The following is a 17725-nucleotide window of genomic DNA, read 5'->3' as shown; positions in this document are numbered from 1 at the left end:
AGGTATGTGTGGTTCTTCATTTCAGTAATTTTTGCCTGTTTTCTTGACTACTCTAATTTTCATTGCTTTTCATAAGTTCCAAAGTCCATGTCTGTCTGGAGGCTTGTATGTTCAGAGCCATTTCATGCTCTTTGGGTCAGGAATGATAGCCTACACCCAAGTATATTGGTGTTTTGGCGCAAAATCTGGGATAAGGAAATCTGCACTCAGAAAGCTTTGCTCTTTCTTGTTCTTTCATGCTCCAAACATGTCTTTTTTGTGAAATCAGAATTATAAAATCACAGAATAATTTAGGATGAAAAGATCCTCTGGAGGTCCACCTGGATGTCCTCTGATTCAGCTATCCAGCTCCCCACTTACAGTAGTACGGGTCTCAAGGTTAGATGAGGTTGTTCAGGACCTTTTCCAGTGTTCTTTGGGCAGCTTGTTCCAGAGACAACCACTTTTTGCACTGAATCATTTTTTTTCTAGTTGGAATTTCCCTTCCTGCACCTTGTGTCCATAATTTCTCATCTTTTTGCTGTACATACTGGGAAAATGCAGATCTGGCCCCTATATAATGGTTGAAGACAACACTTGCTCTCCTCCCTTTCAAGTCTAAACAAACCCAGTTTTCTCATCCTTTTCTCATATATCACATACTCCAACCATCTGGTCTTCCTCCACTAAACTTGCTGCATTTTGTCAATGTCTCTTTTGCACCAGGGAGCCACAAACTGGACACAGCATTCCAGATGTGTCTCACTAATGCCAAAATTCTCCATGAAGTAGCTTTAGCATGAGGTCATGGATGTGTACATATAGTCCACATGACACCTCTTCTTGCCTCTTTGTTTCCTGTGCCTCTGGATAGTCTGCTCAACCAACAATGACACCTTTCCTGCAGTTGCCATGCAGGTGTTACCTTCATTGCCTCATCCCATGCACATTTCTATCCTTTTCATTGCCAGAGATGCCAGTTCCCAGAGTTCCCAGTTTCCATTGCTTTGTAGGTAGCCTTGATCTGCTTAATAGCTATTTTTCCCTTTATGGTATTGTCTGCTTCACTTCTCATCAAAGACTTCAATTTGTCAGGGTAGACAAGCCAAGATAATTTTTTTTTTTTCCCTGGTAGCTCTTCTCTGCAGGTGTTCCACGTGAAGTTCCCCTTTCTTGAACACAGGACACTGTTATTATTTCCAATGAACTTTCATGCACATATGATATCAAGGCAGTAACACATCCCAACCTGTATGGGAATTACCTGGGATGCACTTATATCATGTTTGATTTTCCCTTGATTGTATGAAATGGTGGCTCAGAGTAGCTCAGAAGACACCTAATACACTCAAGTTGTTCTCATCCTCTGTTCGTATAAGCTTTTAGCTAATAGTGGTTATTCATATTAATTCCCTAGTGAATATCTTTGGACATGGAACTATTAAATTACATTCTGTTTTTGTTACTGTCATCTAGTTCATTCTGTCTGATTTCCTGATCATCCTCTGTATTGACTCTGCCACCTAGTGAATATCATCTTCACATTTTTAGCACATTGCTAGTATTTGTGCCAAGATAATTGATGCAAAAAAAAAGAGAAACATTAATCCAAAAATCAATCCATGATCAACTCCACCAGAATCCTTCTTCCAGCCTACTTCTCTCAGTGTTAACACTTCTCTTCACAAAACCCTCTGTCTATTTTAAATGCTTCTATTATCCCCTTCTGTGGGAAATTTCTGATTGCTAATGGACATGTGAGCAATCCAGTCTTGCTAGCAGGGCCTGAGCAAGCTGCAAGCTAAGCTGTTCAAGGACACTGCTGCAGCTGGAATGTGAGAAAGAAGGTAGCAAGATAAGCAGCTCCTGGCTGTGGGATGCAGAAGTTGAAGATAGTTGGGGTGGAGAACAATGATTGGGGCATTTTATGATTGATATGTTAATAACCAATTATATTGTTATAGTGTAAGGTGGGCTAGTAACAGTAGTTAACCAATCATAAGTGGATGCTTATAATAGGTGTGTATAAAAGAATCACTTTTGTAAATAATAAAGTGAGTCACGAGATATTCAAGAAGATGATAATGGCGTCGCCTCTTTGTACATGAACTCCTGCACCCTTCTGGCTCAGTTTAACCCCATTGCACCCTATATCAAATTATCTATGGAACTCCAGATATAGTATGTCTTCACCATTTCCTTTATGTAGCAAATCCATATTTCTTTCAAGGATTGACAAAAGATATTGGAAAAAGCTCAGAGTAGTGGAACACACTCCTCCATGTTATCACATTAATAAATAGTTTCCATGTTATTAGTTGTTCTTTTCAAAACCTGTTCTAAAGCCTTTTGTGCTCCAGAGATCAGCTGAACATTCTGCAGTTGCAAGGGTCAAAATCTCCCTCCTGTCTATTCCTCCTTTTATGAACATAACTACTATATTAATTTTTCTATATAAATAGGATATCTTCTCCAATTGATCCCACTGGCCCATGAGCCCACGAAGTCATGTGCAAGTTCTCTTGAATACCTGTGTGGATCCAGTTTCAGTGTGAAGGTCACTGAGATCTCTTTCATCTAAGCTGCAGAAAGTCTGTGTTCACGTTTTCATTCCAATCTTGCTTCTGTGCTCTGCATCACTGTGTCCAGCTCTGGACTCATTAGCACAGGAAAGCCTTGGACCTGTTGGAGTGGGTCCAGAGGAAGGCCACAGAATGCCCAGTGCTGGAGCAGTTCTATGAAGACAGGCTGAGAGAGCTGGGGTTGTTCAACCCAGAGAAGAGAAGGCTCCAGGGAGGCCTTATACCTGCCTTCCAGTACCTAAAGGGGGCTTATAAGAAAGATGCTGACAAACTTTTTAGATGAACCTGTTGTGATAGCAAAGGGGGCAATGATTTCATACAAAAAAAAAAAAAGGTAGATTTAGTCTAGATTTACAGTAGAAGAAATTTTTTGCAGTGAAGGTGGTGAAACAGTGGCACAGCTTGCCCTGTGCTGGTGGATGCCCCGCAAGGCTCTGACCAACCTGATTTAGTTGAAGATGTCCCTGCTTATTGCAGGGGGGTGGACTAGGTCATCTTTAAAGGTCTCTTCCATTATTCTTTCATAATGTTTTCATTAAGATCAGAGGCAAGGAAAGTATATAGTTCTTAGACTACACTGAAATTGTTTTCCATTTCTGTATGAGCCACCACCAGAAACACAAATAACAGCCTTGTACTCATTTTATTGATGAGACCCTTTTTCTGTTTATGTCTTCTCTCATGCTAACCCAGATTGAATTTTGGCAACATTTTGGCCAGTCACTTTTTGAAATTAGGGTAGCAAAATGTGTAAGAGAGAAAAATAGTCATACATTCTCCTCAACAAGTATTCATAACATTTTAAAATTTTTTTTCCCCTGCTTAGCCTTGATTGCTCTTCTGAGAGAAGGAGAGAGCCTGGAGGATCTGATGAAGTTGTCTCCTGAGGACCTGCTGCTGAGGTGGGCAAACTATCACCTGGAAAATGCAGGATGCAACAAAGTCAACAACTTCAGCTCAGACATCAAGGTATGAGAAACACTGACCAAGAATAGCCAACCAGCAACCCCACACCCAAATTCCTGTCCTCCACAAATGGATTGAGCACTGAAACATTCCAAGCAGTTGAGACTCCTCTGTCGAACACATGCAGCTGGGTACATAAAATGCTTCTAGTGGGGTTTACCTTTCCACTCAGTAGTATTTCTCCTCTTCTTGACCTCCTCTGACACATCACTGCCAGCCCCAGCACACTAAATGCCTGGAAAAGGAAGGCTTCTGGGTCTGGACTCTACCACTGTATTTCCAGTTCCTTGCCTCTATTGGTCTCCTCCTTCATAAATGTCCTTAAATGACTCTTGATCTCACTTTGGTTTGGAAAAGCCTGCACCTTACTCAAACGTGTAACTAGATGTAGAGGAAGGGGATGGGGGTCTTCCAATTCCCTCACTTGATCTTTGCTTCAGTACTCCACCTGGGTTATGTGCTTCTCTGTCCCAACCTTTGCTATAGCCCTGCATGCAACTTACCTGCAAGTTTTAATTCAGTAGGACTATTTGGACCAATATAACTAGTTTGGGAGGCACTTGCAAGGATGGATCTCTAGTCCCTGCAGCATATTTCACATACTTGGGACTTCATGGGCTCGTGGGTGCAGATTTCAGCAAAGCTTTCTCTGTAGGACCTTCATTCTTCTCAGATATGTGTATTTGAACCTCAGTGGTACACACTTATGAATTTCAGACACTAAAGCCCAGTGCAAGGTCTGGCCAGCATCCCAGGGCAGCAGTGGGTATATCAGGGAGGGTGTCTGAGCTGGCTTCCAGGAAAGCCAAGGCCTGGCCAGCACACCAACCTCACAAGCCACATCCCAACCCACCCACTCCCAGCACAGCATGGGAAAAGCCCCGGTCCAGAGATGCTTGGTTGTAGGCTTCACTGGGGACTGAAGCACCAGAAGTCATTTACCATGACTTACTTGACATACAGAAAGAAAACACCAGGGAAGGCAACAGCGGGGGCCAAGAGTCATGTTTGACAATGCAATTTTTATTGTTACAGATTTTTGGTTCCCTGGGTGGAGGTGACTGGAGAATACCCATGGAAAGGGATGGGAATAGATTCTTTCCCATCTTTATGTAGGCTGGCTGAGAGGACTGTAGTGCAACTGATTAAATCCTATCTACAATTGAAAGCTAAATTGCACTTATGGTATTTACAGTTGGAAAATAAGGTACACATTTACAAAACTTTAGTGTTTACAGCCATCTGATTAAGTCTGTCTCCTCACCTCAATAACCACTTTCTAGATACAGTAGGTAATAATGAAGATGTAAAATATTTAAAATAATTCAAATAATCTGCTTTATATTTTGAAGAGCATTAGTTGGGTTAGTTAGTCAAGTCCCTAGACACTAACACGTAGCTTTTTTTTCAGTTCTTTGAGCTATTTTTGAGGTGAATTAATATTTTTTACACATGGAAGCAACATTACATTTCACAAAAGATTCAAGACACAACATGTTAAATTCCTGTCTTGTTCCTGCCCTTTTGCCTGAAAAATGCTGATACTGTTGTCGGTTTTAACTTTTGTCCTTGAAAACTATGCTTTCTCTTCCATAACTGTTCCAGCATTGCTTTGAAATCCGCTTTAAACATCTGCTTTCTCCTTCTACATTTTCTTTTATTAAATGCTCGGCAGCCTGACTTCTACAGTATTATAAAGGTATGCATTTTCTTATCTCTAATTTTATGTTCAGATTAAGTAAATTCTAATTTCTATTTGTTGTCGCTATCCTTTTTGTAAGTGCAACTCACAGCATTTTGTCGTGTGTTGTGTTCTGCAGCACACATATATTGCCTTAGGGAAGAAATAGATCTGGCGAATACAGCATAAAGTAGGAACTGCTAAGTGCTTCCAGCTTAATTAATTTAATTATGTAGCCCAATGATCGAGGTAATAAAAACGAAGCATGCAGACACATTGTTCAAGGAAGCACTGGCATGCAAAGCCTGAGCTTTAGATGTAATTTTTCTTCCCTTTAATTTCCCTGTCTGTCACAGGACTCAAGAGCTTATTACCATTTGCTGAACCAAGTGGCCCCCAAGGGAGATGAAGAAGGCATTCCAGCTATTACTATTGACATGTCAGGATTAAGGGTAAGATGAGATAGGTTTAGAGTAAACGCTGTTATTTTCTGTCTGTTACTTGCATTGCTGGCCAACACAGAGTTGCTCTGGATGTCAGAACAAGCAAACTCTTTTTAGCACTGCAACATGATCTTATATTCAGAAATCAAAGCATTCAAACAATAAAATTGTGTTTTGACTTTTGTGATATATTCTCTCTGAAACTTCAGCAACCATTCAACCAAACTGATAAACTACTAGCATGTAGCAAGTGTATTTAAATACTTTTATTTGGGAATTTCATCAAACTGTCACCTTTTGTATAGACTATGACTGTAAAAGCAATATGGTGACATGGCTGAATTACAGGTAAAGCCCATTTGAAAACACAGACTTGCCATTAGTAAAGGTGTGAAAGGGAGTAGCTATAAATGGAACAGGGACCTGCTTTAACAGCTCCGCACCCAGGTCCACACGTGAAGACCCCAGGTGGGTGTTACACGCAGTACTAGTGGTGGGGTGAGGCTGATGGCCCCACTTTCTGCTGACACAGGAGAAGGATGATGTCCAGAGAGCGGAATGCATGCTGCAGCAGGCGGGGGGGGCTGGGCCTGCCGGCAGTTCGTCACAGCCACCGATGTCGTCCGGGGGAACCCGAAGCTGAATCTGGCCTTCATCGCCAACTTGTTCAACAAATACCCCGCCCTGCATAAGCCAGAAAACCAGGACATCGACTGGAGCTCCATTGAAGGTCAGGAAAACGCAAATATTAGATGTTTCTGGCCATCCATGCCACAGTATCCCCATCTCTGAGTTGGTGATACATCAACCTAACCTTATGTCCTTCAGACATATATTCACTGCACTGTTAGCACAGGCAGCTTTGAGAAACAGAGGATGCCCTTTACCTGCATGTAGCTTCTCATAATCTGGGGGTCTGTTCTGTGGATAGCAGATGTTTAAAGACGAAAGTGTTTGTGGGGTGTCTCAACCAGTATGAACTATTGAACGTGTTTGTTAGTTGAAATTAGAATTGATCTGGCATTCCTTTATTTGAGAATATAATTTAAAAATCAGATCTTGCATAAACATGATGCCTGCATGCTCTGGATTGGGGTCAGGACCACAGTTGTATGGATTGTTTGCTGAGCTTCAGATCCTTCTTTCTCAAACTCATAGTGAAACTGTTCATGCTGGGGCACAGGCTGTTCTTGAGTTCTTGAAGGCATTTAAAATCTGCCTAAACACTATAATATATAGGGAATAAAGAAATATTGCATGCCACACCATGCTTTCTTATTTCACATGCCAACTAGTGTCTCCTTCTGTTTATGGTTAAGTGCGCAGTAAATTCAGAATTATGGTTTCTTCATAAGACACTTACTTTACTAGAGAGTTGTGTTTTGCAGCCCTGTTGACTGATGTATCTGTTGTTTTAGGTGAGACAAGGGAAGAGAGGACGTTTAGGAACTGGATGAACTCCCTGGGTGTTAATCCACGTGTAAATCACTTATACAGGTAAGACAAGGTATTACACTTCCTTCAGATGATAAATACAGCCACAAATTGTTCACAAAAAAATAAAAACTTTTGGAACCTGTAAGAATATATGCTGCTTTTTGTTTTGTAGTAAACTAAGTTTATCTCTGCTAATAGTTGTGTGCCTTTCCTTTCTTTGGACAACTATATATATCTTTTTTATTGTTTTCAGTGACCTGTCAGATGCCTTGGTTATCTTCCAACTCTATGAAAAGATCAAAGTGCCAGTAGACTGGAACAGAGTGAACAAACCACCATATCCTAAACTAGGTGGCAACATGAAGAAGGTATAAAAAGCTGGAATAGCTTCAGTAGGGATTCCTTAGCCTCAGAGAAAGTCTATATAATTTCAAACAGTGATGTGGGTACTCGTGTTGCTCACCAGTCCCAAGTACTCCAAGTATTAAATGTTTTTTGTCTAGTCAGTGAATAATTTTTCATCCTGGAAAGAAACATACATTTGACTCACTTGCTTTGTTGGCAGGTAAAAAATATTTGTAAAGTAAAAAGATTTGACTACTTTTGCATCAGTATTTAAACACTGTATTTGCAGACCACTTTTGCTGCTGTTTTAGGCACCAATTATAATGCATCTGCACAGTGAGACATGGGGCACTAGCTTGATTGCAGTTGTCTGGATCACTGCTCTCCACATCAAATGAAGACAGTGATGATAAGCATTCTTGACCAGAGGCCTCAAGAACCAATCACACAGTTACTTCTAAATACAAAGCCTTCTCCCAACTATCTGGATGAGTAATTCCATCCAGTTAGATCAGAGTGATCAACTGACCTAAAATATTGACTGGGATACAAGTCCTTTGTCTCAGTGCAATGCCATGGTGCTGGAGGTATCCATGAGCCACAAATTTTTATTTTGCAGGGTAATCTGCTTTTCAGGCCATGATGATGAAGCCTAACATTTCCTTCTGTGTTAATTGTTTACCATGGTATTTTTGGAGATGGAACTGGCTGTCGGTGATCTAAGATATGTATCATCACAGAACCCCAAAGTTTCTGTTTGCCCGGGAGAATATAGAGTAACAGTGTCTTGTCTTCTTTTTTTTTCCCTATATTTTTGAACCACATTAATTGACCCTGCCATTAACAGCTTGAAAACTGCAACTATGCAGTGGAACTGGGAAAGAATGAAGCCAAATTTTCCCTTGTTGGAATTGCTGGGCAAGATCTGAACGAAGGAAACCGCACTCTCACGCTGGCCTTAATCTGGCAGCTGATGAGGAGGTATGTCAGTCAGACACAAACTTCACAGTGTTTTGGTATACTCAGTTTGCTTTGTAATAGTTTCCTGATACTATCGCTGAGAAGGCTCTACAGGCTACAGCTTTTCACTCCTCTGCACTCATATGCAAAGACAGAGTGACCTTTTGCTCACTCCTAGTTCGGGATGTGATCAAGAAGCACATTATCTTGTGGGCAAGGCCATTACAATCAGCTCATGCAGAAGATTATTATCATCACTATCCGTATAGCATGAATAAGTGTGCATTGCTTGGAAGAGAGGAAAGGAAGTTGAAAGGTCTCTGTATCAAGGAATGGGCAGAATGTACTGGAAACAAGGAATTGATGCATAAGTTTTGTAACCTGCTATTTGAAATAGATATAACTCAGTAGCTCTCTCCATTTTAATATAATTCTCTTTATGTGTATGTTTGTATGTTTAAGAGCTGCATAACTGCATGTCAAGAGTCCCAGTAGTTAGGAACTGAATACAGACTAAAGTCAGACTATAGAGCAAGATACAGGTTTATCAGGCAGGTAATTAAACTAGGGATGTGGTGACTACTTATCATCAGTTTGGGATGTCCTTCCAAGGTGTATGCTGACAAATAAGAAAAATATTCCAGGCTTGTGTGTATGCAGAAGGTCAGTCTCAGGTGAACAGAATGATTCCTTTCTGGCCTTGAAGTCAGTGATTATTTTTTAAGCACTATGAGAACAAGTCAAGTACACTGCAATCCACTAAGAGGGACCTGTTAGGAATTTTGTGTATCAAAACCTTATAAGAGTTCAAAAAGAGTGAATAAGGAATTGTGGTTGAATTAGACTCATTAGATTAATTGTTGTGTTATAATATAAATCATATACACCGTGAGCCTGTGGGAGGCAGGGGTATGTCAGGTCGAAGAGGGTGGTTGGAGTAATCCCACTCAAGCTGCACATGTACAAGACTGTTGTGAGGTTACAGTAGACTTCAAGCAAATGCAGGTATCCTGGCTTCCCTCTTAAGGTACACTCTGAATATCCTTGAAGACATTGGTGGTGGAGAGAAGGTCAATGATGAAATCATTGTCAACTGGGTCAATGAAACACTGACTGCAGCTGGGAAGGATTCAACCATCTCTAGTTTCAAGGTATAATTTTTTGTTAGAAGTCTCTGCTTAGGAATCTCTTGTTCAGTGTGTTTGTGTGTATGTTATATACGTTGCCTGTATATAGAAGTAGACATATATATGCACATACACATGCACTCCACATTATGATATAACTAACTACATAGTTTGATTATTTTTCATTCCCTTTTAAAGGCATGTTCAGATACACAGAGTTTATTCAAGGGAGTTTATTATGAAAAGGCAATAGAAACATGACATGGACATAACAGGAAGCATCTTGAATTCCAGTTTGATGGAGGAAATCAAAGTATGGAGCCAGGAATGATGACTGGAATTAAGCAAGAAACACTGTGCTGTTGGTTATGAAACACTGGCAATTACAAATGACAGTATTAAAATGAACAATAACAATATGTTTCTAATCTGGTAGTACCATTCAGGGGTACCTTGCCTTATTTGGCAAGATGCCATATAAACACAGAGATGGATCAATTCTAGAGAGCTTCCAATTCGGCTAAAGTATCTACAATGCTTCCCAAGCTAGGGAACACTCAGTGGATATAAATCAGCAGTTTGCACCAGGCAAAAACAGATTAATCAAACTTCATATAACAAGCTCAGGAATCACACAGCTGGTCCCCCTCTCACCTCCCATCAATAGATGTGTATCAGTGTCATCTCCCCACATGAAGCCAATTCACTATCCCTACATCCCATCTTTTGCTTTAATGACATTGTATTCTATGACAATGTGACCTGCTTAGTGGATGAGGGGAAAGGCTGTGAATGTTGTCTACCTGGACTTTAATAAAGCCTTTGACAGGGTTTTCCACAACATTCTCCTGGAGAAACTGGCTGCTCATGGATTGGATGGGTGCACTGTTCGCTAGGTAAAAAACTGGCTGGATAGCCAGGTCCAGAGAGTGGTAGTAAATGGAATTACATCCAGCTGGTGTCTGGTCACTAGTGGGGTTCTCCAAGGCTCGGTTGTAGGGTTGGTCCTGTTTAACATCTTTATTATTGGTCTGGACAAGGTGAACAAGTGCAGTTTGCAGAGGACACCAAGTTGGGTGGGAGTGCTGATCAACTGAAGGGCAGGAAGGCTCTGCAGAGGGATCTGGACAGGCTGGATTGATGGGTTAAGACCAATTGTATAAGATTTAACAGGGTGAAGTGCCAAGTCCTGCCCTTGGGTCACAACAACATCATGCAGTGCTAAAGGCTGGGGGAAGAGTGGCTGGAAAGGTCCAGTGGAAAAGAACCTGGAGGTGCTGGTCGACAGCAGGCAGAATATGAGCCAGCAGTGTGCCCAGGTGGCCAAGAAGGCCAGTGGCATCCTGGCTTGCTTCAAAAGTGCCAGTAAAGTGGTTGAGTCACCATCCCTGAAGGATTTAAAAGATGTGTAGATGTGGTGCTTAGGGACATGATTTAGTGGTGGACTTGTAAGTGCTAGGTTAAAGGTGGACTTGATCTTAAAAGATTTTTTCAACCTAAGCAATTCTATGATGCCTCATCTATTGGGTAAAAAAAGATCCTTAAAAATGTTCTTGTCTGCCTTAGATAAAAAATTATTCTAAGCAGCCCTTTGTGAAGGTCTAAATGGTATTTGACTGAACTGTCCATTGCTCATGAATCTAGACTCTGGCTTTGTGGGAGATCTGTCATCCTGTTCTTGCATCTAATTTTATTTTTCATCCATGCAGGATAGCAAAATCAGCACCAGCATGCCAGTTCTGGATCTCATTGATGCCATTCAACCAGGATCAATCAAGTATGACCTCTTGAAAACAGAGGATCTGAATGATGAGGAGAAACTAAATAATGCTAAGTAAGTTCATGCCAAATGACACTCAACATGCGTTACCTGCTCAGGCTTACCTAATTCTGTCTTTGAAAACTGCTCTGCTGTCATTCTCATCTGGCACAACCTCAGTTGAGAAATACCACAAGAGATAGAAGCATAAAGGCTAGGAATTAGGCAGTAAAGAGACTATTAATGGAAATGAAGTGTGTAATGTTGTAATTCCTGCTTTATAAATCCCTTGAAGGGATCAAAATCACTTGGCTTCACAAGCTCCTATTCTCTCGTATTAAATTTAAAATTCTTTCAGAGATCAGGGAACAATGCCAACAACGTGAGCCATGGAAAACAGTGATTAGAGGTCATGATGACTCTTTGGTCACATAAAGGTGGAACAAGGGTGTATTTAAGAGAGAAAGGGAAGAACAGAAGTCATGCCTGAAAAACTGGTTCTGTGGATGTGGATATTGATTTTTCTTTTTTACTTGAACGCATATGATTTCCTAGCTGAGAGTCAATTCTTGGGGCAGTTTCCTTTCAGAGTTATACATTGTCAGTAACTTCTCCTTTGCTATGTGGTAACTACAAAAGAGAAAAGGATGATTATAAGGCAATCAGAGCTGCCATCATTTTTTAAATTACTTTCCCCACTGTTCTTTTTCTCTTCCATTTCCTACCATCTGTTCTCTTTCTTTCATTGCAATCCTATGTGTGCTTTTCTCTGTACTTATTTTCTCCAGTCCTCCGCTGTTCTTTTCCTCATTTCCCACCCCCAACCGTCCCGCTCCCCTGATGTTTTTCTGCATTTTTGGGAGAATGTCATAAATGTATGTGCTCTGCAGTGAGAAGAACATGGGGTTTTCTAGCTTTCTTAATGAAAAAATAGAGTGAAGAGACAAACCCACTGGAGAACAGCCAGTAGCTGTGCAACAGTGCACTCTGAGCAGGGAGCTGGGAATGTCAACTTGCACATTTTGGGTATGACTGAAACAAAAGTCCCCGAATGTTGATTTCCAACAACATTGATCTCAGCTGACTCAGAGATCAAGGGGGAGTAAGACTGGAATGGCTGGTTGTGAGGATAATCTTTCAGGTGATCAGAGACTAAATGTTTCATACCAGAATTTGACCTGCAGTCTCCCATCCTGCAGGTAATCAGTGCTCTAACCATCAGGGAATGCACTCTATCTTTTACTAGAAAATGTAGTTCTTTATGAACCTGTTTAACTTTGGTGAATCAGTAAGAAAGTTCCTAACTCACTCTGGTATTGATCATGTAAAGCACCTCTTGACAAAGGGAAAATTGATGCTACTGCACTAATTTATGTCCTTTTTTCCCCCCTTTTTTTTCCCCCTACAATGCAGATACGCCATCTCTATGGCAAGAAAAATTGGAGCAAGAGTCTATGCCCTTCCAGAAGACCTGGTTGAAGTAAAACCCAAAATGGTCATGACAGTGTTCGCTTGCCTTATGGGAAAAGGAATGAAGAAGGTTTAAAGCACAAAAGACTTGTACTGAAGCCTGTTATTCACCCTTTAGATTCCCTCAAACTGGATGCTCTTCTCTGTATCAAAGAAATATGCAGGGTGCTCATGCTTTTAAGGCATGAATGTTACACATGGTCCCAGATCATACAGAAGTCATGTATTCATGTGTATCCAGGAAATACTTTGTTTTGAATGGTAATATGTGCTTGATTTCTTTGCCTTATTTTCCACTTTGCTAGACATAAGTTTTCGATACTGAGGCCTAAACATATCCTTTTATTAATGGGTACCAGGGTTTTCTGTCAGAGGTCACCTGGAGACCTTTATCTTGGGAGGTACAGACAGCTTTTGGGACTATGAAATGTTATACACTGCTTCTGCCTGAAAATGTCGTCATGCTTTTTGTAGCATTTCTGCCATACTTGCCTTCACTTTGCACCTGGGATAACAAAAGGAGTTTCCTTAAGCCAATGCAAGTATTAGTGACTATATTTTTGGAATGGTAGGATCCTCTTAGGAAATTCTTCTGGAAAGAGAGGTGTTTGTTGACTGTGATGTGTTGCTGGTTTGTGAACTGAGCAATACTTTTCCCTGCAAGTTATGCCTCTGTCTTCAGTGACATTACTCACAGGTAACATTACTGCTCACTGAAAAAAACATACTGCAGCCTGGTCCTCCAAGAACACCCAGACTCTGGAACCTTTGCAAGAAATAATCTCCAGAGGATAATTCATTTTTTGTCATATTAATGGAAAAACATAAATAGAATGCAAAGCATGATTAAAGTGAAAACCATGATACAGAAACTAAGAGAATGTACTCAGTTAGTAGCAATACAATAAGATGTGAACCAAAGGGATGCAGATGACATATTTATGTAGTCAATCAAAATTAAACTGTTAACTTCACAGACTTGCACTCAAGGGGCCGTGGCTCTGATTCAGGAGAGCATTTAAATCTGTGCTTGCATATAAAACACATACTAAAATGCTCCCCTGAACCCAGGCTAGGATCCTCAATGGAGCTAAATCAGCTTAGATTTGCAGGTAACAAGGCACTGTCAATTTGCCTCAGTTGAGGACCCAGCCCTGCCTGTGGATAGTCAGTGGGATATATTTGCACTGAATCTCTTCCTTGGCATGAGACATTTACTGTTTTGGCCTTTACGTGGATTTTACTGTGGTGAAATGCAGAAGGAGGGAATTTTGCCTTAATGCAATCCCATTGACACAGTCTCCGTTCTGCCCCTCCCTCTCCTTCAGCCCTTCAGAACTGCCTTAATAAAGAACCAATATTCAATGACATGAGAAGTCTCTCCCAATAAAATGTTCTAGAAAGCCAAATGTGTAGTCTTTGCTTTCAGTAGTGTGTGTGCTAATGGAGAAGTGTGTATCATAGAGCTGAAATAGGGACAGATTTTAAAAATAATATGTGGATTCACTAAGGATGTGTCTTCTGTATTGTTATTGAAACCACAGATTACAGAAAGTGGGAAGAATTCTTTCCTAGGTCATTCCTAAGTATGCCACTCTGAGACACTGCCAAAGATGGGACACTGTGAGGCTGGACCCGCAGTATGATTTTCCCCATTTGGTGCAATGCCCATCATTCTCTTCCCTTGCTCATGTACCCATAAGTGTTGCTTCTTTAGGCATTCTGTAATGCAAATATTCTGCTTTGTTTATGTCGTAATGGCTAGATCCTGAACCTGATCAGGATCCTCTCATTAACCTATGTATTTAATACAGGGTGGGAAAGGTACAGCATCCTAAGGCCCATTCTGTCTCGTCACAGTATTTCCCAGTGCTGGCAGAGGAGGAGAATATCTCAAGTATTATACGATGAAGACAACACACCAGTTTATTGCCCAGCAAGGGGGAATTACTAGACCATGGCCCCTATGCATCTGCTCCTCTTTTTGAGTGTAGGACCCCCTGTTGCCAGAGAAGAGAGGTTGCACCAAAAAGGCAGTGCTCTCCCCTTATGACTGACTTGTGAGTCCTGCAGAGGTGAATCAGAGAGACGAAACTGCAGGCAGAAACTGTGACTGCAGCACTTCTCTCGGGTGGGATGACAATGTGTTTTGTGTGTGTTGCATGTACGTATGTTCACAAATTGCAGGGGACATAGATAGATGGCTTAGATCTGAGAGGGACAGGTAATCCTGCCTGAAAGACAGCCCTGCTCTGGGTAGTCTGTCTCAGCGAGATGCCCTCACCCCAGACTCGGGGGCAGTCATGCCAGATGAAAAATGGTAGCACTACCAGGGTCAGAGGGGTGGCTTTTCTCCTGGTCCCAAATGAATGCTGGCACTTGCTATTCCCAGAAAGCAGAAGGGATTTTCAGGCACTGCCCATACACCAGCCCTCAGCTACTCAGGTTTTTTGCACAGGAGTAGGATGTTTAGAGGAGCCTGATGAGAGAGACAGGGCGAGGAGGCTTTAACACATCATGTGTTTCCACTAGGCAAGATGTAGGACTTCAGGGAGCCTGGAGATTGAAACCTGCCTCTACCTCAGGCTCTGGAGAGGGGCCAGGTGATGTATGCAGTTATTTGAAGCATGTTTTCCGAAAGGAGCTGCTTTTCCTCCTCCTCAGCATCCCAGCACTGGAGCCACACAGCCTTCCCCGTTGCTCATCCCCTGCCCCCAAGCTGCTTTTTATCTCCGAGCCCCAAGCTGCTGCATGCAGCGGTGAGAGCCTGGACCAGCCCCGGCCAGCGCAGGCGGAGAGCTAACCACGAGATGGCACTCGCTCCGGCTAGAGTTCTAGACTGGCATGCGTGAGCTGCGACAGTGCTCTCCGCTGGGAAACGGAAAAAAAATTGGAAATTTAACCCTAGGCAAAACACAAACACCTGCCAGTGTGTGAAAGGGAGTAAGTACTGCTGGCAGGGATACTATAGGAAATGCCTTACCAGATCTTCATCCCTATCTCTGGAATCTCCCTTGAAAAATGAATCTGTCATGGCCCTGGAGGTGTGGGAATAGCTGCATTCTGACACAGGAGTATAAATATTTTCACTTTTCAGTGTGTCTCTGTTTAATTGGGTATTCTTGTTTATTTCATGGACTTGAGGTTTTGCTTCCATGAATTGGTAATAGCAGCCTGTAATAAAGCTCCCAACAGATGCCAAAGGGGTTAAACCCATGACAAACATCATCAAAAAAATCTCACTAGGATCTGGAATTTTTTGCTGTTGCTTTTCTCCAACTTTTCCCATCACTCTTAGAGAAAGCAGCTGTCTTTGGGATTCACTCCCAAATCAAGCTGGCTTTGTAAGCGTTTCCATTATTGATTTTCATTGCACAATTAATCATAATTTTCAATGCTTCAAAAAGGCTTAGACATTCATACGAATAAAAATAAAGCATCAGCAGTTAGACTAACTAGGAGAAAAAAAACCATGAGGGCAATCAATCCACATGCTTCAGGGTACAGTCTGATCACCAGATGGACTCAGAAGGAAATATCCCCCCATAGTGTAGTAAAGCATAATTAGGTGTATGATGAGGATTTTACACCTTCTAGTAAATCATCTATCCTAGCTAGAAATCATCTGTTCTGGCCTTAGAAAGGGGACAGCAAGCAGTATGGCTGGCTGCTGTGCTCTTGCACAGATAAAGTTCTATTTCTACTTCTTCCAGAGTTATAAATGAACCAAAACCCCATCCCAGCATCACTCATCCTTCTGAATGCAGCTTAATTATGTTGTGAGCCTAATCACAAACTTCAGGTCTTGGTGTCCATTGCTACCTAACTGAGCAGCAGCTTTGATCTGATTTCTGCTTGGAAAATAGGACCCTGGTTGCAAAAAGCACATGATCAGCACGGATCCTACAGCAAGTACTCACCTACTGCTGCTTTCAGCTTGATGGAGAAATGGATCCTGGTGCCTCTGATCTTGCAAACCCATGTGCTCAGTTGCTAATGTGACTCCAGCTCTCTATCTTCTGATGCTTCTGGCAGCCTTCTCTACCATCTGAAGTACAGACTTGTCAAGAATTTTGGAGCATTTTCCTTCAGGCTTCTCAGCCACTTAAGTTCAGTGCTTTTCAGGCAAGCAGACAAGGCAAGCAGCAGAAAGTAGCACCACTAAGTGCCTGACACTCCTTAACTGCTGTGTGGTGAGCACCATAGGAGCTAAAATTTCTCCACAAACCTAAGAAGCTGTTCATTAAGAAGGATACGAAACAGAGGAGCTCTGTGTACTGGTAAGGTGACATCTGTGGACTTTGTACAGCTTGGTGTGGGAAAACACTGAATTAGGACCAACATCACTTCATAATGTTCTCTTTTGTTTTTTAAATTTTTATGTCAATCAGTATTCAGTGGAGGTTCTCTTCTACCACCAGGAAAACTGTGTCATTCCTCTGACAATTCATTTGCTGCTCAGAACATAACACAGAGCTCTGAGACTTAGTTCTCATTAAGTCAAATGGCTTTATTTTTAAAGCATTGCTTTTCACTGCATCTTATTTACTTTTGGTGCTCTGATAACTTTTTAAAGGCAGCAGTGCTTTATGGGAAATGTAATTTGTTCCCGGTATGCAAACTACTGTTACTATTACAGATCAATGACAAATTGTCCAAAGCTGAAAAAGGCCAGAATTCACACAGATCATGTGCTCCCAGCTAATGCTATGTCTGAAATCTGTGAAAAGAGCAGAAAGCTACATAAATGATCATGCACAGATGCTCTGAACTGCCTCAGGACAGGCACTCGTTTAGTGCATTTGTTAAGGACTAAAGGAATACAGCAATGAGTATCTGTAAGTGCACAAAGCATGGAGAGTAACCCCACACATCCACTTGGAATATCTCCTAGCAGGTGATTGACATCCATGGTGCTGCTTTGATTCATGCAAGCAGAAAAGCAATGTCCCATCTCCAGGCATCTCTGGCAGCCT

General features: G+C 41.6%; 1 protein-coding gene across 1 annotated transcript in view; it reads left to right on the top strand.

Moving 5' to 3' along the window:
• Window positions 1–13148, top strand: part of LCP1 (lymphocyte cytosolic protein 1 (L-plastin)) — a 20349-nt gene extending 7201 nt beyond the window's left edge. The window contains 10 exon segments of the mRNA XM_009071862.1: window positions 3388–3530; window positions 5565–5660; window positions 6184–6240; window positions 6243–6381; window positions 7070–7148; window positions 7342–7456; window positions 8281–8414; window positions 9421–9544; window positions 11230–11354; window positions 12693–13148. Of these exon segments, the coding sequence (XP_009070110.1) occupies window positions 3388–3530; window positions 5565–5660; window positions 6184–6240; window positions 6243–6381; window positions 7070–7148; window positions 7342–7456; window positions 8281–8414; window positions 9421–9544; window positions 11230–11354; window positions 12693–12825 (1145 nt within the window). The 3' untranslated portion in view covers window positions 12826–13148.
• The last annotated feature ends 4577 nt before the right edge of the window (window positions 13149–17725 follow it).

This window comes from Acanthisitta chloris, unplaced genomic scaffold (genome assembly GCF_000695815.1).
Source record: "Acanthisitta chloris isolate BGI_N310 unplaced genomic scaffold, ASM69581v1 scaffold22823, whole genome shotgun sequence".
Lineage (NCBI taxonomy): Eukaryota > Metazoa > Chordata > Aves > Passeriformes > Acanthisittidae > Acanthisitta > Acanthisitta chloris.
This window is presented reverse-complemented; position numbering and strand designations above follow the sequence as displayed.